Source organism: Pogonomyrmex barbatus, unplaced genomic scaffold, assembly GCF_055798465.1.
Source record: "Pogonomyrmex barbatus isolate J1 unplaced genomic scaffold, ASM5579846v1 scaffold8, whole genome shotgun sequence".
Lineage (NCBI taxonomy): Eukaryota > Metazoa > Arthropoda > Insecta > Hymenoptera > Formicidae > Pogonomyrmex > Pogonomyrmex barbatus.
This window is the reverse complement of record NW_028297182.1, coordinates 3,692,729-3,719,385: the sequence shown is the minus strand read 5'-3', so window position 1 is coordinate 3,719,385 and position 26,657 is coordinate 3,692,729. Positions and strand designations below refer to the sequence as shown.

Sequence of the window (26,657 nt, the reverse complement as noted above, 5' to 3'; positions counted from 1 at the left end):
CATTGGGCACGTTTGGCAGAGGGAAACATTGAATCGCTGTTTTTACAATGCGTGAAGATGATTGGTCATGCCCAACGGAAATGGCTAATCGCGTTTGACTACCAATAGCAGCTATTGGTTTCAATCACAGACTTTTATATACTAGGGCTGTGTTCCGATTTTCACTGCTAGTACTGAAAATATATAGTTCAGGTCACGTATATTATAGATTTTCAGTATTTGCAGTGAATATCAAAACGCAGCCTATCGAAGTGAATCGAGATATAATAGTGGTGAGGATGGCAGCCATATTTCACGTGGGCAAATTGTATCGGATGTTCGGTTCTTGAACAACGATATACATATTATTGAATATGGTCAAGGATTACAAATTCTTGAAGCATTTTTTGATTGGTGCATTAGTAAAATTCTTTGTTTTGATTGGACAAAACAAAAAATTTTACTAATTTATTACTAATGCACCAATCAAACGCTTCGAAGCATTTGTAGTGTTACATTGACCATAGCCATTAATAGACAAATAATAAATCTCATCAAATATGTTATGTAAATATTGCGAAAAACATTTATTAAGTTTAATTATGCTTATAATATGTTGAAATGCATAATCTTCTTATTGTGATGACGTAACATTTTGAACATCCTAATTAAATGTCTGCACGAAATATGGTGGCGCATGCATCATCTATACATCATGTCCAGTTATATCTATTAGCAGTCTAGTATTACATAGAAATTTATAATTCAACTATTTCTTCAATTCGATTTCCAACCAACAATATGGTCACGCGAGCAGCATACAAAGATCAAATATCGATCAAAGATAGTTTTAAGACTCGTTTATGATTATATTCATTTAACGTTACAAATATTTCAAAGCGTTTGATTGATGAATCGGAACAAAGAATTTATCAATTATCAATTGGCTAATTAAAAAATGCTTCGAAGCATTTGTAGCATCAAGTGAATTGCACCCTATATAAGTTGAAACACATAAGACACAATTCGCAGACGCAGAGTACATAGCGATATGATTGGATGCCGCAATTCAAGATCTTTATATGTAACAAATTTTTATTCGTAATTGTAAATCCGTAAGAAAATTGTCCAATTACAATTGATTATTCTTGCCATCGAAGAATAATTGATTGTGATTGCTCAGTTTTCTTATGGACTTATAGTTATAAACATTTATTACAACAAAGGTCTTCACATTATCAATATGTGCATATGCAGCTTATGTAGAATGATCTTTAAACCCATTACGTGAAGAAATTTTAGTCATAATTATAAAATCATAAACAAATTGATCAATCAGAGTCGATTTTTCACAGTCCAAATATGATTACAATTAAAATTTTTTGACATGGCCTTTATATTATTGATATGGCCTTTATATTATATATGGCTTGCTTGAAAAATGCAGCAATCAATATGAAATACATTTTGAGGGCCACTAAAATATCATGAAACTCATGCACGTGAGAAAAAATAAATATTCTTTTAATATAAATATGTTTTATCTATCACATTTTATTAATTAATGAAATCAGTATACATAAATTGACAGTATATGATCATGCATATCATATATTTAAATTATTATTATATAGAAATAGAACAAAAAAAAGACAAGAAATAAAGTCGAAGAAAATACGAAAGTACGAAAAGGGCATCTAACAACAGTTCTGTCACAGCGTATCGACAACCAACAAGCCATGATTAAAATAAATTTAAATTTAAAAAATATTGAAATAATTTTTAAACATTCTGTTACTCCCGATTATTATTGTTATTACTCAAAAGATTTAAATGAAAAAATGAAATTTATAGCCAGTGCGAATTTGTCTTAATTTTTTTTTTATTTTACTGAGTGTTTAATTATGTACATATAAAAAATATACTATAAGGAATATAGGATGCGAAATTTATATTAAAGTTTACTCATCGAAATAAATAACATTACAATCGTGGCTTACAACGCGACTCGTACAACATCATATTTCAAACACTCGACAGTTCTTTTTTTACTCCTCGATCGGAATTATGAAGAATATTCTCATCTATTTCGGTACTTCCTTTCCTTTCCTTTCTTACCACTCCACTGCTCTTCGGGCAGTTGAAAAGTGGAAGTTACGATGTTTCACGCGCATACAGAATACGATTAAAATAATTATTTTTCCATTGACGACGCTCAATCGTGTTTATAGATTTAATTATTTCCACGTATTTAGAACTATTGCTTTTGATGTTAACTATCAAGAAGAAAAAAGAAATGAAATTCATAGTCTTTATATAAGTCTTTATATAAGATCAATTTAAGAAAAGTCTGAACATTTCTACTAAAACACATCGAAAATCATTAAAATTGCTTGAGGAATTTATATAATAAAAAAAGATATCAAAAATATTTAGGATATCCGATGTAACATATACAAGATTTTTTTAATTTTATTTTAATTTTTATTTAGAATTCACTCAATATAACACAATGTATATCCAGTATATAAATATAAAATCTTTCTTATTTTATTTTAATTATTACTGTTATCTTATTAAAATTTTATTATTTATTTTTTTCCTTTAAATTTAAATATGTATTTTATTTAATTTTTCTCTAATAAAGATCTTAAAATATAATGTTCTTCAGAAAGTAAAAAAAAAAATAATAATTAGATCATTATTATGTCATAAATTTTAAATGTTTAAAATTTGTTGAAGAAAAGAAAGAGATATCTTTATAATTAAGGTAAGGTAAGGTAAGGAGTAATAATTAAGGTAAGAAAAGAAAGATATCTCTTTCTTACCTTACCTTACCTTACCTTAATTATTAATCCTCACATCTCTTTCATTTCTGAAAATTTTTACATTCTGTAAGATAACACAATCATTGATGTATTATTTGACATATAGAAAAGAATACGGAAGCGGACGGAAGAAGAGAAAGAGAGAACGAGAGTGAGAAAGTTGGTAATCTCTCTCTTTTACGTATCGACGACAGACCAGCTCCAGATGCTGTCTGCCAAACGAAACGCAGCGAACGTATGTCAAGATCAGGCTAGGGTGATACTTTAGGGCATTCCGCCATGGGAAAGGACAGGAAGTGAGATATGTCCTGGTGCGAACCCACAGAAATTGCTCGAATCGACGACTCAGGGACGAACTCGGCAAATGAAATAAATGTATATTTTTCATCGTAGTACTTGAATTAAAAATTACATACTCTATAAAATAAATGTTAATATTTAAAAAAAATTGTACTGAAAGATATTAAATTCTAATAATATTAAATATACATATAAAATTACATTATATATTTAAACATCTTATTCATATATAGAGGATTATTTTTTTTTTTTCTAAAATTATAAAAACAATTTGGAAATATAAAATATAATTTAGAGTGCGTGACCCTAAATTATAATTTCTCCTCAAATTGATATACATAATACTGAAACTAGATCCATTCAAATGTCTCTTTCGACAAATTCGATTTTCGCTCCGGACGCCGGCGGCCCTGCTAGCCAGACTTCCGAGAGCAATAACGCGCGTACATATCTACGCTTCGTCACCGTTAACTAGTCTCGCTCCTCCTCACGCGTTTCCTTCCGTTTCCCTAATTCCGTTTCCTGATTCGTAACGCTCGGCGGCCTGGCCGCAGGCGCGAATAACGAATAGCCGCGTGAATGAGACGATATATTACGCCTCTTCGACGGGGCGCGGGAATAAATTTACACCTGTAAAATCCGAGGATATCGCGCCGGCCTGATCGCCGACGGTAACGAGCCCCGCGATAAGGCACCCGAAATGATAGAGACCACCGGTCATTATCGCTTCAGATCGATCTATTATGCAATTCGGCATGGCGTGCGCGCAATTTGCGCGTTCAGCTTAGATTCGCCGGGCAGATTAAAACGCCCGCGCGCGCGCGCGCGCGCGCGCGCACGCCCGCGATCGCGTCGACCACGTGCTTACCCACGTGCAGCGATGATAATTAGCTAGGAATGCAACAGAGTCGTAATGAGATCGGGATCCACGAGAGATCGCACGGAACGTTACCCCGGAGATGATTAATAATGCTCGATATAATTAGTCGCACATATCGCGCGCTAATATCTAACGGCGGCGACGGCTTCTTGATCAATTCGTACAGGATGTGCAGTCAATCTCGCGCCGGGAGGAAAACGGAATCGGGAAGTAATGAGGCCGATGAGAGAACGACGGCGTCTTTTTTTTTTCACTGCGTGGCGTTTTTTTTTTCGATGCGTTGAAGTATCGAACGAAAAATATTGTCGGGAAATAATTCTATACCGAATGATTTCGCATATAAAGTATGGAGCAGCATTTAACAGGAAAAATAAATCACGCGGTCATTATCTTGATTTGTAAATCGGTGATAGAAAGATTAATGTATGTTTAATTGCTTGAGATTTCTCAAAAGAAGAGATTTCTTCAAAAAAGACGCGATTTTACTTTAAATAATTGAAGAAATCTTTGTAAGATATGATGTTATTGTTTTATTAATATATTTTTTCGCTTGCTTCCATCATGCTGACATAATTTTGAAATATCCTATATGAATATACATAAGCGTAATAATAAATATAGTTTCAAAAGTAGCCAACCGAAATTGATATCCATTCTCAATAAGGCGACACGTAATCTGCACGCTATTGTTATATAAAAAAATTATGAGAAGCATATCTATCGCGAATATTTTTTTTTTTTTAGTTTCTTTCTCATTTGTATAAATATCAAATTTATCAAATTACTAACAATGATTAGCTTGATGAATTTTTACTTAATTCTGCATTTGTTTCTTTTTTCCGTCCATATTACAGTAATCAGAAAGCAACCAGCTAGCCAGCTAGCCATTCAACCAGCCAGTCATTCAGCCAGTCGCTAGTGCTCCAGCATTCCGCTTGGCTCTAGGGTTAATACCATCACGGAATGCAAGGGGACCGAACTAGGAGGGGACGGGAGAACACGCTGGATCACTTCTCGCTTCATAGCCGTTATCTTGGCCGCGGGTTTAATCATCTCAGGTAAGAGAGAAGATCGTGCCTGCAACTTAAGACTGCAAGAGTAGTGCAAAACCTGTCTGACCCCTCTAGCCCCCCTTCACGCGAATCCCACGGCAACCCCTTTTCTTCCTCTCTCTATCCGCAAAGAATTTCCTCCGCTCCTACAAGCAAATCATGCATGATCTCGATCGTCCTTGTTCCCTCCGTCTTTCGTCAAAGACGCTCGCTCACGTTTACGAAAACCTCAGATTCTAAACGATTCGTCCTTATTCGCTCGGACGAATAAATAAATAGCGTAAACATAGCGTAAAAACGATAATTAAATAGAAAGGCTGATGAAAGTTTAGCGTGGATCTCAGTGGACAATGTAAATTGACGAGCAAACTTCATATTCTATTTAAAATCAGACGTGTCACGTATCGAAAATAAAGTTTGTTCTTCAATTGAAGTTGATGTGTACATACGTTGATGTAGAAATTGACATCAACCGCCTGATAAATCACGGGGGCCCAACAGATCGCGAGCCTAGGCAATAAAACGTCCCTGCGTCTCTCGATATCCTCCTCTTCATCCCCCTCCTCTCTCTCTCTCTCTCTCTCTCTCTCTCTCTCTCTCTCTCCCCTGCTCCGTCTCTCTTCACACGTACGAACGAAACGCTCCCTCCCTCTCTTTCTCTCTGCCTCTCTTCTCCTTCTCTCTCTGTCTTTCGCTCCCATCCATCCGTCCGTCTATCCGTCCGTCCGACTCGCCGCGATTAGGTCGTGGGCGGAAATCAGTATAACTAGTCGCGTCGCGACCGCGCGAAGGTACACACGTTTCTCATATGAATCGCGCGCATTTAAGAAGTATCGCGGGGAGTAAACTCCGGTTTCGCTTCGGTGTTCCATTTTACACTCGCGACGTCCCGCCTCGTCATTCACCGTCGTGAAGAATGACAGCGTGACAGCGTCGCTGACGCTGACGCGATCCTCCCCCTCTTTTTTTTTTACTTTAATTTCTCGTTTCTCCTTCCCCTCTTTCTTCCCTTTATCCCTCCCTTTACTCCTCGTCGGAAAATATCGGACGTTGTCATCGCTGTTCAGTGTCAAGATCATCCCCGGGTGCTCCGTGCGACGTAGTGGCGATTCGTGCGAGATTGTCACTCGGGGTTGCAGCGACGTCACCTTCCGTTCGCCGTCCTCCTTCTCCTCCTCCTCCTTCTCGTTGGCTACGTCGCCTCGGATTACATCATGACAGATACGACACCACCGAAGGCAGCGTGAGTATGTGCCGCGCTGACTAGCGCGCGGCGATCATTTTGATCTAATTCGATCGGTGCGACAAATCGCGCGGACACTCTCTCGTCGATAATACGAGGGGATCTTCCCCTGGCAGATGTATTCGATACATCCGAGTCACAAATATTTCTTTCTTTCTTTCTTTCGAATCTCACATTCTTAACTCAGGTCATTATTAACTTAAGCTCCTTCTCAACTTACTTTTACCGATAAAAGTGCCTCTTGATTTATCGATAAAAGTGACTTAGAAGCCACACGATTAGCCATATTTAAGGCACTTTTATCGATAAAAGTGAGTCTAAAAAATATGAGATAATATCTTTATTCTCAAAAGGGTATTACTCTCAAAAATTCAAATAAACGACGAAAACTTATCGAAAAATCAGTTAAAATATAAATCTTTTATCAGTGAAGGATTCTTGCTTTTCTTTGGTATTTCTCGAAAATTTCAATATTAATACATTATTTCTAATATTCTTTCAAAATAAGAAATTACGCAAAATTTTTATACGGCTGATCATTTGATCAATATTTTATTTATTTTTCTGTGTTATATATATTTTTTTTTTTTGGTATCGTTACTTCTTCCCAATTCTTTACTTACACTTTCGCGATAAATGTAATAACATTTTGAATGATCGTACATTCGCACTATTAAATAATTAATAATTGCGTGACTCTTGAAATCTCATCTCGGAATTTCAAATCTTCGTTCTATCGATCATTTTTGTCAATGATTAATCTCGGACGTTTCCTCGTTTCGTCCTCGTTCATATCACTAACTACGTTGAAATTTTCTTGGATTGGCACGTAATAATCGTAATCGTAAACGAAACGCATTCGATTCGTTCGCATGCGAATCAGGCGCGTTTCCCGAGCGACGTTCGCGACGATCCGAGTTACGCGCGCGCGACACAAACGCGTGGCGGTCGGAAAACAGGTGCGATGACGTAGGTCCTTACGGGGTGAAAGGTGCCGTGTGCTAAAATTCGCGACTGGAGGTAAACAAAAACGCTCGATTTCCCGAAATCCGCCCTGCCCCTCGCCCGCCGTCGGAGTTATTATCATCGCGTATCCGCCACGCGTTTCCGATCGGCGCCGCGCCAGTATATAAAACACGTGGCCAGGATCCTCGCGCTAAAGTGGAGCTATTTTTTCGATGTTTATTGAAGATCCCGGCCTGGAAATAAACCGTGTGCGCGCCGAACTGGCCGGTGTACCAACGTGGAACGTCGGAGGCGAAGTCGTCTGTCGCTTCGTCCTTGCCGCTCGCCGTCTCGCGCGATTGTATTCCGTCTGTTCTAAACTCGTATCGTCGACACTTCAACAATGACTTTTTATTGTTATACTGTCTAAAGTATCTTACAACTTGAGTATAATAACTTGAGTATAATAATAGACCTTTCAGTCGAACTGAAATTGCCGTAATTAGAGACAATACTAATTTAGACAATTGAAATGTGTATTTAAATTTTTCTGATAAGAATATTTTATTTTTTTCTATGTAAATTTTTTCTTTTCCTCGAAATTTTGATTTATTAAAATATCTAAATAAATGTAATAATTAAATATTTATATTTAATGTAATACTTTAAAAATAGTTTGTTTATTATTATACGAATAATATCATATGTATATACACATATATATAAAATATATTGTGTATAAATTTTTGTCACAAAATATTTGACTACTATTGGTAATAATCAAACACAACTCCGCGTTTTTTTTTTCTCAATCAACATGGGTCGCCATTTATCATCGCCTGCAAGTTTTTCATAAGAGAGCGCGAAGAAATGTACATGTGATGCGTATTCCGCTTTGTCGGGAGTTTTTTTTATAAATTATGATTAATGGCGCGGTCTTCCCTCTTCATCACGTAATCATTATGACAAGCGGTTCAAACGATCCCCCTCCGCGTTAAACACGCATTTATGCATTCTCGCGTCGGCACAGTCGTGTAACGGCCTTTTGTCGTTGTCGGCGCGGACATGTCCGCGAAGTATTTAGGTTTCCCGCGTTGTGCGAGCCACGTCCTCGTGTCATGGCAGTCACGTCGATGAATTCCTCGAAAAAAAAAATGCCTCCTCATGGAAGATCATAGATAAACCCGTGTACGTTCCGATCGGAGGGTCACTCGTCCGCTATGGGCAAAATAGAAATCGAAAAAGGTCGTCCGATTGATCGATCGACTGAATTCAAACAATTTTTCCAATGTAACAAAAACATGAGTGAAAATTTGTCAATTTCTCTAAAAGAATTTTTGAAAAATTCACCTACATTCTCTGTTCGGTGTTCGCATCCGCGCAAATTGTCGGGGTTAATCTCGTTTGTAAATCTATTGGAATCATCTACGAAAGTTCATTTATTTATACGGAACATCTGTAAATTCTGCGTGACGCAAAAATATTTTTGTAAATATTGAAGTGGTCAATTTGAGTTACGAAACAATTCGAGGAATACTCTAACTAACTGAATTTCAAAGATGCAAGTGGATACAGAAACGTAACACATTTATGTCAGCAGAAATATTATTATAAACGCTTTCTGGAATGTAAATTGTTATTATTATCGTATAAAATGTATCCCAATTCTCTTTGTTCACGCCCGCATGAATTCCTCGGGAAGATCAAGCATTTTGAGAATCTGACATAGATCAATGTGGATTAACATGGAATCCTTTCGTTTGAATCAGTGGGAGTACTATTTACGAAAGCGTGGGAAAAGTAGTGAACATTCCGGATTGCACGTGGCGAGAAATGATTTTCCAGGCACGTGGTGTATAGCAATCACGCTTTTCGAAGAATTTTGCCTATCATTGTTATTAGCTTTTTTATTTTACGAAGTTTCAACGTTAGTACAATTATAATAAATATTTGTAAGCTTTTCTGTTTAACTGAAATATATATAACGCATTTTTATAATAAACTGAAAAAGGCAAATACATTTTTGACTTTTGATTTTTAAGACTTCTTAACGGTTAAAATTCGAGCAAATTAAAAATCGAAAACAAAAAGAATTAATAAAAAAGAAACTGACCATATAATAATATTTAAAGATGTAAAAATGTTATTATGTTATCAAAAAAATTGTTTTTAACTTTTTTAATTGTTTTCCATCCTTAATTTGCTCGAATTTGGCCGTTAACTCCTTCATCATACCGTCTTGCAAACAACGGATCGATATTATTTTGTTTATTTTAATTTAATTAAAATATTTAATTTGACATATCTGCATTAATTTTTAGAAACAAGACGAACTTGAAAAAGTATTTCCATGTACTGTCTATATAATATTCAACAGTTTTACATATCTTGCTGCTGTTGTATATGCATGCTCGTATTCTTAATTACGGACGACCGCCGTCCACGACGAAATGTAATTCGAGTCGTCACTTTAAAACAGTTTGCACGCATTCCGGGGAGGGAAAGAGCCGTCTTATTAGCGTCATTAAGCGAACACGTGCGGCCGTATCAAGCGCCGGCATTCTTTCGCTTCGACAGAGAAAGACGTTACTTATAAAACACTGTCGCGGATTCCCCTCTTTCTGCAGATAAATCTCAAATTCACGACGCTGAAGCTTCGTTTACTTTGCGATTGTATAGTGAAATTGAGACGAAGAAGGGGATACCTCTGGAAAAAAGGCTCGAGCAAGAATATTGGGTAAACATGATGACATATCGATGATGATATTCGACATAATTAATATCGATATGTTGATATTAAATTAATAAAATCCTTTTAATTAACATCTTTAATCGTTATCTTTAATGCCTCTATGGTATTTATTAATAATTTTTGAATAGCACTGAAATTATGATAGAAACAGCTTGACATAATTATTTCGATTTCGGATAAATCACAATATATAATCGGAAAGAATTTATTTCTATGAAGTCAAACGCGATCGAAATTCATCCTTCCTAAGGAACGTCGCATTTAAACCTATAAGACGCAAGGTTGAAGAACTTGTAAACCGGTTTAGGCTCTTATTCTCTGGAGTCAGGGTAGTTTTTTAGTTACTATTATTAGAGACGCACATGTGGCCGTGTTAAGCCATTTGTCGACGACGACGGAACAGCGGCGAGAGTGTCATTTAATAAACGATAAATCATAAATGTACGCACGTCGGCGACGCGAATACCGTTCGATTTTCTCAAATTCACCGTTTCGGTCCTACGTTCTTGATCAAAATCACACGTTGAACGAGATATCATATTCCACGGGATCACGCAATAGCGTGATCTCCGAGATTCGAATATTTACTCATTATTCTCCACAAAGGTTGTCCCTTATTCGAGAATCGCGAACGCGAATCTGTCTCAGTCGAGATTTCTCCTTCTCGCAAGCGGAGCTATTGCCTCATCGCCAACGGCAACGACGCTCGTGCTGCCCGTAATCGTTTTCGAGGCGTGCAATTGGCATCCTAATCACGGAGAGATGAGCTCGACGGCGGAAGATTGCATTTGCGACGAGCGATGAGCAGCCGAGGGTCCCACGAGAGCGAGCGAGTCCCGCGAGCGGATCGGCGCGAGCGTCGCGTTGCATTCTGATCGCGCGATTGCGCGCACGTATTTGGTCATACGTGCGTGCCCGCGGGAGAGATATGACATGTGAATGATTTGAAACGGGTGAGGAGAGAGGTTTTACGCAAGGCAGGTATACACGAAAAAAGGACATTAAATATTCTCTAACTCTTGTAGAGGAGTGGAAATTGAGCTCGTGCAATTATTCGAGTTGTTTGCCACTCTAGAAGAATTAAAAATCACTTCTATAGCACATTCAGGAATTTTTAGAATAATGTTTCATTTTATAGGATTTAGAGAGAATAAGTAAGAATATTATATTTTTGAAAATTATAATCTTGATTTGATTGATGTAAGTATTATTTTTGCTCACAATTCAAGACAATTAAAATCTTCTATATGAAGACTATTCTAGAATATTCTTGCTTATACATGAGAATATCTATACATACTTGCGTCAAATACAAATTCAATCAAATCAAGATTAAAGTTTTTCTGAGAAAATTCTGGAATATTTTTGTTTATATATGAGAATATATAGTCTTGATTTAAGATTAACTTTTTTCTATGTATCACACGACGCGTCTCTTCGTCTTTCTTCCCTCCGTCTTCGTTTCGAACAACGCTCGGCTTTCTGCGCGTTGCGAGCTGCGCGAAAAAAGGCCTCTTTCGTCGAATCTGCTGTTAGAAATTGCTGTTAGATAACGAAAGAAGTTTGCGTGCTCCTTTGGCCGATATATATGCATTTATAGTCGCAAAAATAATACGTACGTGCTTATTTCGGTCGACTGACGAATGCTGATCTTAATGGATACTCGAAACTTTTTTTCTTAATTCTTAGTCTTAGTTTTTATATTGAAGATCGCGTGAATTCTTTAGTCAAATAATATTAATTTTGCATAATTATGTATATTTAATATAATATAATTATATGATATAATTATAATTGTACATAGTATAATTATAATTATAATTATAATTGTAATAACTTTAACCATTTTCATCACAATGTCTACAAGGTAAATCAAATCGCCGACTAAATTGTCTCTGAATATAACATAAATTATTTATCGTTGGAACATTAATTATGCGTCGTATCATTTGACAAAATTTATATGCCGAATGTTGCGAAATGAATGAAACGGAAGCTTTGTACTATACTTGCTCCTGATTCTCAACGGTGTGCCAAAAGGTATAATAAACATAGAAATACTTGTCATTCGATATTCATAGTTAAGATACAATCGCAGCTCGAAATTTCACCACGGCGAAATATTCGTCGCGGTAAGGAGGGAAGGGAGGGATATTTCCAGCGCATATTAATTGCAGGGATTAATTTCGTCGGATATATAGACATACGTTGATAAATGCAGTTTGCAGCACATGAAATCCGTAGACTGTAAAAGTTTTCCGCACCCCGGCACCCACATACTGCCGCGCGCGCGCGCACACACACGCGCGCCACACACACACACACACACACACACACACACACACACACACACACACACACACACACACGGAGAGGCGTGCGCACGTACACGCGGTTTTACACCCACACACAATGGCAATGGCATACACGCTCGCTCGTGCGCGGAAACGAAGGCGCGTAGACGGCCGGCCGTGAGCTATGACGTAGATGGATCGCGATTCAACGGCGGATGTAATTACATCGCGAATGAGCCGGAAGTGGAAACGGTCCGAGCGCTTTTGCGGCCTAAAGAGCGACTTTATACGCTCGAATTACGCCGATCGACCGCGATCGCCGTCGCAGCCTCTCGGTATTGCGTTTTCACAACGCGGACACAATCTCGCGGAGATGAGACGCGAGAGTTTGTCGTTAGCCGTCACGCGCGAATGGGAGGACAATGGGCGGCTCTCCGACTCGAAAGTTTTGTCGATTTTAAAGGAAAGGAACCTCGAACGTAGAAAGAAACAATAACCCGACTAGTCTGATTTAAATAAATTAATTAAAGATATGTCATATTGCCAAAGAGATCGTATTTTATGCTGCGTGGTGATTAAAATTCTTCCATTTGATTCATTCATTTATATTCTCTTATACGTTACAGAGCTTGTTATATCTAAAATTATTCTGTTTAATTTTAATTCCTGAATATCTCAAAAATATAAAATAGACATTAAGATAAAGCAAATTATTCTTTACACTGTGTTTTCTAATTTAGACTTTCTCACACTTACGGATTTATTATACGCGTATCTTAATTACTGAACAAAATTAAATACAATTATTGAAAGAAATTAGTTCAAGAATTAAATCATGATTAGGTACATATAAAATGAAAATAATTTATATACAAATCAAATTAAAACGTGTTGAAGAAAGGAAAAGGAAATGATTTATTAACGATCAATCGCGTCCATGAGAGTAAAAGCAGAAGTGTCTAATCATCTTTAATCGTGCGTGACGATGATCGCAGGTAATGCCGAGGGAATCTTGTCCCGGGTTGCTGTTGACCCTGGTGTCGGTATTCGTCGGCCTGTGCGAGTCCTCCGCCGCCGGCGGGGCCGCGACATCCGGCGCTCAGCAGCCACAGCCGCAGCCGCAACAGCAGCCGCAGCCGCAGCAGCAACATCCGGTTTGCAAGCCCGGCTTGGAATTCTGGTCCGCCGAACGCGCCTCGTGCTGGCCGTGCACCCGATGCGCCCCCGACTTCACCCTGAGCCCCTGTGCGATTCACAAGGATGCGACCTGCGGTCCGCTGTCAGCGCTTGAGCTCGACTGGTCCTTTCTGTCGACCGCCAGAAAGAAGCCCTCGCAAGCTGACGGTAACGATGGGACCGTCACTCCGAACATGTTTTTACGGCTACCCGAGGAAAGGACGAAGGAACGGCCTTTCATGGAAGCCGGCAATCTCGTCGACTTCGGTCGCGAGAGCGACGGAAGCTTGGACGACGAGGAGCCGGTCTCCGTCTCGCAGGAATCAAAAGTAATTTTGTATTGTAGAACTTTAAGTCTTTTTTTCTTCATCTCTTCTGATTTCAATTTTAATTTTAGTCTTGACTTTAATCGTTTATTTTATAATTGATATAAAACTGGGAGCGATGACCGGAAGAAGATTTTGTGATTAATTCGGCTTCATAAGATATGATATCAAAGACGTGCGTTCGGAAAAAACTTATCTATCTTTGAATTGCATTAATCAAAGTTATTCGGAAATTAATTAATAAGATCATTAAACTTTATTGAAAGAGATCCCATTAATAAGCGTGAAACGATAAGCGTGTGTTTCGAGTCGGCGAAAGCTGGCACTGCCTGATTTTCGCCTCTGTTTGTTATGCGGCATACAGTCGTTTCACCAAAGTCAATTGCATTTCTCGTCGTATCTCGAAAGTAGATAAGAGATAAAAACTTATTGTATCGAATAATGTTTACTATACGAGAGAGAGAGAGAGAGAGAGAGAGAGAAAGAGAGAGAGAGAATTATAGGCTTAGAGTCCAGACGCAATGAAACGAATAAAGAACAAAAAATTAAAAATAAAGAATTACAAATAAAGAATTAAATTTTAATATAAAAATCTATTCAATCTATATATATATATATTTTTTAGCGAGCGTGGTACAGTAAAGAGCGCATTGGTCTAATATGCTAAAAATCTCGGATTCGATTCCCGGCAAAATATTTTCGTACGCTCATGTTTCCTCTCGACTGTCTGAACTACGAGAATATTCTTGCCTACAGAACCTCCTCAAAAAAAAAAGCTTGCCGTTTCGGAACCGGCGTTTAAAATGTAGGCTCCATATACCTGTCCCATCACTTGCGTACGCATCACAGGAATATGAGAGTGAGATAGAGCAGGCTCTAAAAGCCTATATAGAAAAATTACAATCTGTACCACTATTTGAATAGGTAGATGAAGTATGTACTGATTACTGATCAAGCTCTCTGAAGTCAAGCTCTCAAGTCCACTATGTTTTTCAATCCTTATTTTATAAGTGACCTATAATAATAGTTCCGAAATTTATATATCCTTTCGAAAATAATTTTCTATTCCTAATTTTTTGCACTCCTTTATTCTTTAATTCCATTCATTGTGTCTGAGCTCTTAACATAACTAACACACGTGGATGATACGCTGGTTTTATGATGCAGACGACACACGATCCTCGGGAGAGGAGAAAATCGGACGAGGACAACCTACCGTGGGACTGGCAGACCGGTGCTCTGGTCCTCGCGGTATGCGCCTGCATAGTATTCTTCCTGGTAGCAGGATGTTCGGCTCTCGTCTACGCGAGGCAATGGCGGCGAATGAAGAGGAATTTCGAGCCAGGTAAGTTTCAAGTATATTATAACATATGTAAAACATAGAGAGAACCTCTCCGAGGGATAAGACTTTAACCTTCTAACCTTTCTCTTCGATCCTTTGAATATTCTCGAAAATTATAGACATATTCAAAAGAAGAAAACCTCTCCGAAATTTAAAAAAAAAGTTAAAATTATGATCTACAAAATTTAATATATTTTTTTCATTCAAAATCAAGAATGAGGAGATATTCTAAGCTCTAAAATATCCAAAAAAGCAATTCATTAACGTAAAAAAGTTGCTGCTTAATAGAATTAATAGAATTATTGATAAAATCCCTCCCTTCTGAAAAAGAATTTTGGATACGCCTATGTTAAGAATTCTGATGAATGTAAACTTCCATTGAAAATTCACTTTTGACGATTTGATGTCGCCATTAATTTTTAAATGTGCACATAACTATTTATCGACGTCGCGTCACGTAATTCACATAATCGAAATAATCGAAGTGCCGATCTCTATGCGTCTGCGATATTTTCTTCCGGAGAAGAGAGCAAGGGAGAGGATCCGTATCTCACTAGGCAAAGGGAACCGCGTTGTCAGAAAAGAAAGGCGGCGGAAAGAATACAGGTGCACACACACACACACACACACACACACACGCGCGCGCGCGCGCGCGCGCGTGCGCGCGCGGCAAGGGAGACACAAGTAGAGAAACAAGAAGTGAGAGAAAGAACGACAAAGTCCCTTAAAATGCACGACGGGATTTTCTTCATTAGAGGGCCGATCACGGTTACTCCTCACCTTGGATCGACCTACCGCGCCCGGATATGACGTCCCCAACGTTCAGCGTATATCGTCGCCCACGCTGTCGTCGTCATCGTTCCGCGTCCGCTACACCCCGAAATATAAGCAACAATGTTGCTTGGGTACGAGTCGATTAACGGTAACAACGAGCTAATTCTCCGCAGGCTATTTTTGAATGGAATCGACGCGTCGCATAACTCTCTTTTTTTTTTTGCATTGTTCAACAAACGATTGATATTCTTAAACGGTTTTATATTCAAATCAAACTCATAAATTTTAAACGATGCAAAGTCACGAGTAGATTACATGCATAAATGTATCTATCGCGAGATTCATACTGGGCAGAAAGAGCGAGAGAGAAGAGACGACTCGTTTCATTCATAATTCCATTCATAATTCATTCTCGATAGAAAAAAACTGGGAATAAAATTAACATCTCAGTTTTGGCTTATTTCATAATTTTCTATAATTTCAATATTTCGTACATTCAAAAGAAATCTCTCAAATTGATAGTATTAAAATAAACATAAAAAATAAGCATGAACAATAAACAACTATATGTACAGCTTTATAAATTTTATTCTGGAACCTGAATGCAATATTCTTATAAATACATTTGCTTCTTAGAAATATATAAGTTAGAAATTTTAGTATCTATCTAGTATTAAAGCTTAATTTAAATTAACAAGACATAAATTAAAAAAATTATACTTTAATTTTAAATAAAAATTTAGAAAATATAAATTTAAATTAATTTAAATCAATTTCAAAATAGTCTCGTCGAGCTTCGAGAATTCTTGGCTGCTGAAGCTGCGAAGCAGCTCTTTTTTGGCGGACACCGCCAATATAATTCGTACATTTATATCGGCTCTTGTGAGGAGTGAATCGAAATCACGTAACGACTCTCGTAGACTTTCGACGGCACGCTGCACGTGTGTACTATCTGCATTTGCATAACGAGCAGTACGCAGAACTTCTCCTCGCAGGAACCTCCCCCGTCCTCGCTTCGCTTCTCTTTCCTCCCCATTCTCCTTCTCCATCTCTCTTTGCCTCTCTTCATCATCCTCTGCGAGTCGACGTATCGCGCCACGTATCGCGTGTACGTTTGTGGGAACCGATTCAGCCACGTTTCGTTAATGAACGCCGTATGAATGAAGCCTCTCGTCCGTCCGGCGGGTGTGCGCGCGTGTATCGCCTTTTAAATCTACACTTTCGGCGAAACGCATGCCGCACATCGCAACGACGGCGCTCGACAACGCGAAAAATACTCACGGACAAATCGTACGTTGCTTTAGATCAATCTCGTAATATATTCGTGACACCGTTACGTATATTCCCTTAATAATTTCATTTATAAATCTTTTCATATAAATCTGCCATATTTATTCTGACATTGTGTTGCCTCGTTGATAAATTTGAACGCCTTAAAATATCTGTCTTGATACAACATGCTTCAAATTAAACTTCGAATTTAAGAGCTCATTATTTATCTTGATGAGCGGTAATTCTTTAGCAGAAGATTGTTTATATTTTAAACAAAATGAATGGCACGTGTTTGAAAGTGTCGAAATTATAACGAGATTCGGAAATCGCGGATAAAAACTTCAGCAGAGAATGTGTAATGTCCAACTGAGATCCAACTGATATCTGATTTAAGAATAAAATTAACACAAAAAAATCGAGATTTTACAAAATAAATCTCGAAATATTTTCGTTTCGCACTCGTAGAGACGTCCTCATATATAAAAATAACATTTCGAGACTACCTCGAGCGTGTTGCACGCGAAATCCGTTGAATTTTATTGCAATCGCAATCCCATTAATATTTATTGCTTGCGAATTATGTACATATTTAATTAATACTAATTATACACGTGGTATAATCGCGCGCGTCCGTCCGCGCATGCGAGCGATTTATACTGTATAGTATTAATAAAAACAGTTGCAGTTGCTGTATCCTACCTGTAACTTTGGTCGCAACTTTGTAATATATATCATCGCATTATCGCCGGAAGCTCGTATTATCAAAGCGGGTCGCGATCGCTCTCGTCGTTCTCGTCATCCTCTCCAAACAATGACGCGAAAAAGCATATTCATTCTTTTTTTTTTTCTATTTTTCGTTCACTTCTGCATTTCGTGCAGTATTTACAGATGAGATCTTCAGACTCCTATAATTCTATCATAATTAGACAAATTAATTGACAAATATAATCGATAAAAGTGAAAGGAACTTTTCCTCGAAAAAATTTGACGTAATACGAACAGTTTGTCCATTTCGTTTAACAGCATATCGGTTTTGAATGCTGCCCGTAACAAAATGTTATTCTAATTAATTCTATTTTTAATCTAATAAAATCTTGAGATTTATATTTATAATTTTATTTTCAACTTTTAATATAAAATATAATTTTATAAAAATATGACAAGAAGAGAATAACATATTCTAATTAAAATTTGGAAAAAAATTGAATATAAATTTCGGCACGCAAGTTTCACTTCTTTTATATATATATATATATAATTTATATATATATATAAAATAATAATATATAATAATAGTATATACGAACACACACACACACACACACACACACACACACACACACACACACACACACACACACATCATGATGTATATAATGGATAATATATTTATACATAGTGTCCTCGACCGATTTTATTAATATACATCATAGAGAAGAGAAGAAAAACGGCGTGATCGCGCATGCGCCTATGCTTTTACAAAATGAACATGATTGGCAACTGTGAAACGAACGCTCGGTATGCATGTGTAATTGGTACCGTTTGATTGCGGCTGACGGCCCACCCGCTGCTTCTGATTAGGAATAGCGGGTCGGAGAGGCAAGGGGGGGTCGAGAACTTATGGGGATACTGCTCGAGCCGGGTGCCATTAGAGGAACCGAACGTACACACTATGGGGCTCCGGAGAAAATCGAGCCGCATTCCACAGACGTCCTCGATGCATTCCACGTCGACTGCACGTTTCATTGCAATACGCACTGTATCCTTACGTTGTCATCTCGGAGGATTTCACTTGCGGATGCCGTTTCCTCTAATTTGTACATGTCTATATTAATTTACGTGTGTTACACTGCGATAAAATATATAATTAATACATTAACAGAGAAAAATTGATAAATTTGAATAATAAATAATGTATATTACATAAATAAAATAATAATATTATAAATCGTCTGACAAATTTTCTTCAAGTTGTAGTCACTTGTTGCATGTAGAAAGTGTGAGGTATTTTTTTATGTTTTGGGAAAATTCGTTGAAGATAAAATACAAAATTATGTCTGGTTCTTTAATTTTTATTTTTTATATGCTTTTGTTTTAATTAATGTGATATAAGTATATGCGCGAGATATCTCGAGTGATATTTTAATGATAGGATTTATTCACATATTCACAAAATCTGTCTGATTTACAATATTTGCGAATGAAATGATTCGATGACTTTACGTGACGCATCGCTGACTGAATTATTTTAGTTTTTTTTTTCTTTTGTTGCAGCGGGTCTCGAAGAGATTTCGGCCAGATTGAATCTTATGGTGAAGGCGGAGCTGGCCGAATTGGTCGCAGGGGCACCGATGAATCCAGGTGATCCCGAGACCAGATGTCAGTATCTCGAGAAGCTTTTAGGTAAGGCTTTAGGCACGGTCAGAATTTTAAGGCTCTCATTCGTGGCTATAAATTCTCGCGACGACGACCACTTGACATTACCACCTGTGAGCGTTGGTCACCGCTCTTCTCTAAGCGGTTGATACGCGTCCAGATAGAAGTCGAATACTTGACGGCGTTTAGCGATAAAGATGCCACTTGTGTCCACGCATTTGAATTACTCTCAAAAATTAAAAACGAGGATAACATGTATCATCATCCCTGTCATGTTTATAAAGAAGACAAAGACGTATGTTTATTTTAAAACGTTTTAAATTCCACCATTTCCACCAATGTTTATTAATTTTAATTTCTACCTTACTTTTTACTTCTTCTAATTCTTAAAATTAAAAGAAAAAGGATAAAAGGTAAAAGGTTAAACCGAGATTAAAGTTAATTTACACTTGTACAAACGGATATTAACCACTTTAAATGAAGAAATTATTTTTTATATGTTTTACGCTGGTGGGCAAATTTTTAAATTTTCATCGATATCGTGCGCTTATTTTTCTCCTACAAATCGAACGTCGTCCTCGAGTAGATTTATTTTTCAGATTTTTAAAGCGATCTCCCTTTACGTGAAAAGCACAGGCGTCGTTGCGTAAGAAATATTTAAAATACCGACGAGAACGCGTTGCCCAACGCGTCGGCAGGCGCGAGGGTGAAATCGAGGCGTAAAATTCGGTCTGCGTCGTTACGTACTACGCGTCGCTTTTACAATCGGCACTTCCATTGCGTGCGGCCGTGTAAGATGTAGTTGCGTGCACGTTCGCAATGATCATTTTGTGCGCCGAAAGGAAGACGGGGGCGGGACGGGGCGGGGCGGGGCGGAGAGGGGAGGGGAAAGGGAGGGGGAAGGAGGACCGGACGACAAACGGACGAGGACGATCGCGCGGGGAGGAGGGCCGGGCGATCTCAAGCGCACAATAAATTCGCTTAACTCGCACCGCACTTGAATGAGCTTCACACGCGTGCGCGCGCGCTTCACACAGGGTGACCGTGAAATACCGTACGGTTGTCGGCACGCCGGAAGTCTTAGTTTTCTTTTTCTTTTTCCTTTTTTCTTTCTTATTTTGGCACGTCGCTTCGAGTGTCAGTATTAGACGCGAGTCGATCCGATTTTGAGATACGCGAATCGTTCAGACCTGATCGATTAGCTTGGAGTCTCGCCATTGACTTAAGATAGTCGCAAGCAAATAATCACTAAGATTTTGTGTTCACTAGGATTTTGTGATTTTGTTTTGTTTTTTTATTCTCTCTTCTTCAACTATTTTCAACGAATATATTAACTCTTTGAATGCGTTTTTGTGTGAACTTGACATTTGTTTCTGTCTTTGTAGGAGGGTTTTTTATGGGTCTTGATTTTATAAATGTTACGTTTCATTTGAGACAACTTTTGTCTCACAATATATAAATTGATTATAATGCAGTGAATGAATACTTGAGATGCGACATCAGGACATACATACTTTTCAAGTACAATAGCTTCGTGCGTGGCCTGATTGTGTATACGCGAGAGGTTTCGTATTGACATACATACACGGCACGCGGCTCATTATCGAACTTTCATTCAACGCGTTGTTCCTTTACGTGCTCATTTCCGCTACGATCCGCGATATTTGCATAACATGTAATATCACGTTCCGTATTTTCGCCATACAGCGAGGGTGGGGACGGATGTTTGCGCGCACGCATGCGATACCTAATAATTTGTATTAATATCGCGGATCTCTTTTTAATCTTGCCTTTATCGCCTTTAAAATCTCACGGCTGCTATTTATTTTCTCTTCTTCAATCAGTTTCAATGAATATATTAAGCTTTTGAATGCATTTTATCTTACTTAGCGTACGTTTCTATTTTTGTAAGATTCTTTTTTTACACATTTTAATTTTTATGATTAGTTTCGTTTGAAAAATCTTTTTTTTCAAGAATATATCAAAATATTTGTTACTTGGAAAAACCTAGAATTTGTTTATACCATGAAAAATTAGGAAATTTTCAGGGAACTTTATTAAAAATTAGAGAACTTTCTTAAGATTACTTTTTTTTTTTAATTTTTATCTTTATTGTATAAGATAATAATGCAACTTTTTGTTTATATCTTTTAAAAATAAAATTTGAAAATTAAAATATTTATTTTTTAAAATTCTTAATTTCTTTCAAAATTTTTCAAATTTGATTATTGAAATTTAAATGATTTTTAATTTTATTTTATGATTATATATGGATTATATAGATTATTTGGAAAATGTTTTTATGCAAATGTTATTATGCAATATTTTGCATAATAAATATATATTTATTTCTAAGATACATTTAAAACTTTTATCTTACTTAGAATTTTTAACTTAGATTTTTAAATTACCTTAAAAATCTGGGAATTCTCAGGGAATTTTTTTTCAAGTTTGAGCAGACATTTATATAAATCGATCATCAATTAACATAATTGACAGACATATTTCTTAATAATCGTGAACTCCGTTCTTAAACAAGTTAAAATTTTTAAACGAAGAAAATAAAGTTTTTCTCAAGTAAAATCTTAGTCTTTAGGATTAAACGTTCAAATGCGTCCTTTTATCAAAATTGAAGATGCAGTTCAGTCTTATATCTTTATAAAAGGTTGACCTGGAAATTTCCGAGAAGTCTGACCTTCGAGGTTCGCTGAAACCATTATTCTTCCATAATTCCTATCGTATCCGCGTGTGATGAATCGCATCTCGCGAGAGACGTGCGCACGTGCGTTACGTCAGAGCCGTGGATTTTTCGAGTGCGCCACGAACCACGCCACGCCGTGCCGCGCCGGGATATTTTGAGAGGTGGTGGCTGTTTGCAGAATAGACGGACGGATCATAAAACAGACGAGACGAGATAGGACGCGCACGCTGCACTCTCGCCACGAGGGAATTATTTATTCGTGCGCGAAAACAAAATGACGTGATTGTTCGGACGTTTATCTGTTTTCATTCATCCGCGCGGCTCGACCCGGCTCGGCTTGGCGCGACGCGGCGCGGCGCCGCGCCGCGCGCCCGCCTCCGACTTTCGCCGTGCTCTAACTTTAGCGCGCGCCAAAGTCGGCGCCGGCGAGTTTGTGGATAATAAGCACGGTTTACAGGATAGTACGGTAAATGATTAAAGTGTTTTTTCAAGCGAGATTGTTTGCTATTCCACCCGGAAAGTCGAGCTTATTAGATTGAGATTATAAGGCGCGCGCGCGAACAAGAGCGCGATCCATCTTTGAGTCTCAGTATGATACGACAATTAACAAACGGATAGGATTGTAAGATAGATGAGATAATAAACTAAATATTTTCAATTTGCTCTCCTATTTTTACGGATTCTCTTCTCGTTGCTGTAGCTGCGTAGTATTTTCGAGTCTCTTGATTCTTTCGCCTTGTATTTATTTTCTTTTGTTCTGACTTCGTAATTACTAGATGATTATCAGACTTTTAGAAGAAACAAAGTCTTTTTGATTGTGTAAGATAATAAAAAAATAATATGAATGGAAAATTACGCATATTACTTTTCGAAAAATCGTTAGAAACATTTTTCCGATTCGTCGTTTACTTTATCAGTAATGGCCGTGTTTACTTTTACGTGGCCATTATTATGCGCGCCGACACGTCGAAAAATCCAAGACGGAGAGGGAACGAAGGCAAAAGATATAAAAACTTTGCGCGGGATTGAAACGGCCTCGCGGAGGGCCGTTCGCTGCTTTTCGGATCCCGCCGAATTCACCACTGCGCGTCGTCTTGTTGCAAGTTTGACGTGCGTAAGCCGTGCGAGCGTGAGCCCGAAAATCAATCCGTCGCCAATTTTAGCAGCGGTCGGCGTGGCGCGGCGTGGCGCGGCGCGTCAATATACGCCGTGCTCTCGGCCGGAAAGCGAGAGACGCGCGCGCGAGATCTTTTCCCCGTCGGAATATTTCATTACGCTCCCACGCCTCGGAAGTTGTATTTATATGTGGACCAGCCGCTACCGGAAGCGTAACGCGATGTACACGGTGCTCCCGAAATACGACGCGCGCGTCGAGACTCGCCGCGGATCACGCGCGCCTCGACGATCTTGAGTTTTCAGGACTTTGTACGAGTTACAAGATAAGATCATCTTGAAGTTTATCTTTTGACGCGGATTCTTTTTGATAAAATTGCGGTAATTACACATCGTTAATCGACAATTAAACTTTGATGGGACAGTCAAGTGGAATATTGATATCAAGATAAAAATTCGATAGAGACAAAATTAACCGGTGCCCGATAATTTTTTTGGCTCTTTCAAAATTCTTCAAGTCCGAATAATCAGAGTAATCTGATTTAAGAGAAATTTATTAGAAGAGAAATTTTTTTGTGCGATAATGAAGAAAACATCTTTATTCTTTATTTCTTCCACGAATTTATGCTGCGTTTGCGAGCAACTCAATTTCGAAATGCAGAGTCTCTTTCCTTCTTACTCGCGCTTGACCGACGGGACCGGTGAGGATTCGTTTACTCTCTGCTTGCAGACCGGAAACGGGAGACTCCGGTGGTGGCGACGGCGGCGGCAGCGGCGGCGGCGACGGCGGCGGCTGGCTGGCCGGAGGCGGCGGCCGGCAACTTGTACATCGAGGAGGGGGGCACGACGACGCCGAGGAGTAAGCGATCGCAGATCGCGCGGATTCAGCATAACATCGAGACCATCCTCAATCACAAGACGAGTCAGGGCGCCGATTGATGATCCCCTCCGGCAGACCCCTTTTAGACTTGCTTGGGGCGCGAATTCAGAATCGCTTTGCGCGAGAGAACTCGGGCGAACTGGAGCCGACAGCGCTTCTCCCGTGAGGCTCCTCTCGAATGAACTCTAACAAGGACACAGAATCAATTTTGGAGCGTCCTTCTCGAGCGTCCTTCGAATCGCTCTCTCGCGAAGAGAAGGAACTCGCAGGAAAATTTCTGAGACGCTCTCGCCGAGATGAAGGGAAATTATAAACATCATCTTAATGTAATTTTTAGCGTGCGGACGTTATATATTGCAGCTTACTCCATGGAAGGAATCTTCGAGATCGGGGACACGATCTTATAGAATCAGATTCCATCGATTGTGTCTTCCATTTGTCCATATTTGACGAAGGACAGGACACGTTCGAAGGAACGGGAAGTAAGCATTAGGCCGAACTGCGTCTATTTTGTAATTTGCTATTGTTAAGTTTAATGTAGCAGCGTAATTCATTACGATAACCAGGCAATCGAATATTCACACATTGGATCGACTACGCCAACGTTGCTCGTAATTAAGTAAATATTTTTTATTTTTCTCCATACGCATATTATAGATAACAATTAAATGTGGAACAAAAGAAATGCGAATTGTAATTAGGTGATAATTCATTGCGATTTTTAAAATTTTTATATTTAAGTAAAACGAATTAAAATTTAAGTCAAATGAATCAAACTTTTTAATTTGCTTTCTTTTCTAATTTAAACAATTGATCAATTGCAATTGAATTTTATATGTCAGAAGGCTATATTTTCGCGTTTTTACTTTAATTAATAAGATGTGTATATTATTACTGGTGCTACAATATTTATAGATGGTAATATTGCAAATAAAAAATTTGATATTCAATTTAATTATCTAAGTACAATTTGATCATCCAGGGAATAATCGATTAGGGAAGTCACCCTAGTCAAAAGTAATTAGCTATTTAGCATCGTTGGTGCAATATAGAGCTAAAATAATTTTTTACAAAAAGAAAGAGAGAGAAAGAGGAAAAACGCAATAATAATGAACAGATTGAAATTTGTTCAATGTGCTACATTTGAGCCCATCGGATCAAGTGCGAGTCTTTTCTCTTTCTCTCTCTTCTTGTTTGTCTTTGGCAAATTAATAAAACCGCAAGGAGGCAACGTCTCCTGACGTGTCCCGGAGCTCGAGCGTGGCTCGAGCAACGAACGACACGGCCGTGTGTCCGAGGGATTCTATTTATTTCTCTCTTCCTCTTTCCGATAGCTTTAACACGGCGAACACTGTAATATAAAGCGCTTCTGTATTCATACACGCATGGTTAACGCGAGCAATAAAGTAAGATTATAACATACGTTTGTCGAGAGGTGTCTCATTTCTCTCCTGGAAACGGAACGCACGGAATCTTCGATATGTGGTAAACGACACGTACGTAATGTGAATATATATATATATATATATATATATATATATATATATATATATATAAGATATGTAGATTTAAACAGATTTAAACAGCGAATCATATTGAAATCAATTTTTCTTTAGCAAGGATGCAAAAACGCGAGGAAGATTATTTTTCATGAGTTTTTAGTCCAATTACTGCTTTGGAAAAAGTATAGATGATATTTTATTACTCATTTTTAAATTATTTGCTTCGAAATTTAATTCTTTAAAACTCACTATTTTAAGTAGTTTTTATAACTGGAAAATTTACTTCTTTTCTTTCAAGTAAAACACAAGATAAACGCTTATTCTATTATTGTTTATTCCAGTTTTAAATCTTGTGAAATTGATTTCTTACAGAAAACATATTTTAAACTGCAAAAATGATCTCTTGATATTTTTGCTAATAACGTTAAGTTCAAATTATGGAACAAATTATATATACATATAATGTTACTATTTACTATTTCTGAAATCACACGTAAACAAAATAGAGATATGAACTAATTACTTTTATTATTTACAATTATGACGTTATTATTGGGAAATATTGTGCACAACACTAAGATGCCTAACGAGATAATCGTCGACGATGGAATAACTAAATCACGGGCTTAGACGGTAAAAAAAAATGTGTTAAATTTAACATCGCATGTTTCATAAAATTTTCTCAAATTTTTGTATTAAACATAATATAGACATAACATTAATACTATATTAATATTTCAACACGAATGCAATTTTCTTCATAACATAAAGTTATATTTATCGTATAAAAAATAACAAATCGCATTAAACATTTTTAAAAAATTTTTAATGAATAACTACATTTTAAATATAAACATAAAAACAAAAAACAGTTCAATTTACACAATGAACATATGTTCAATTGACAGATATACGTTTTAAA

General features: G+C 37.6%; 1 protein-coding gene across 2 annotated transcripts; it reads left to right on the top strand.

Moving 5' to 3' along the window:
* The first annotated feature begins 5,026 nt into the window (after positions 1-5,026).
* wgn (Tumor necrosis factor receptor superfamily member wengen) lies at positions 5,027-25,655 on the top strand. 2 transcript variants are annotated; one of them, XM_089083898.1, is made up of 5 exons: positions 5,027-5,045; positions 13,269-13,778; positions 14,943-15,120; positions 19,438-19,566; positions 24,084-25,655. In XM_089083898.1, the coding sequence occupies exons 2-5, from the start codon at positions 13,272-13,274 to the stop codon at positions 24,290-24,292; spliced, it is 1,023 nt and encodes a 340-aa protein (XP_088940024.1). In that variant the 5' UTR covers positions 5,027-5,045; positions 13,269-13,271; the 3' UTR covers positions 24,293-25,655. The 2 variants fall into 2 exon arrangements, with proteins under 2 accessions (XP_088940024.1, XP_011646047.2); XM_011647745.2 differs by lacking the exon at positions 5,027-5,045 and adding an exon at positions 5,797-6,282.
* Positions 25,656-26,657: the final 1,002 nt, after the last annotated feature.

Coding starts and splice junctions, on each gene's coding strand:
- wgn (XM_089083898.1), top strand. CDS start 13,272: ATGCCGAGGGAATCTTGTCCCGGGTTGCTGTTGACCCTGGTGTCGGTA. Junction 13,779..14,942: donor CCGTCTCGCAGGAATCAAAA/GTAATTTTGTAT, acceptor TTTATGATGCAG/ACGACACACGATCCTCGGGA. Junction 15,121..19,437: donor GAAGAGGAATTTCGAGCCAG/GTAAGTTTCAAG, acceptor CTTTTGTTGCAG/CGGGTCTCGAAGAGATTTCG.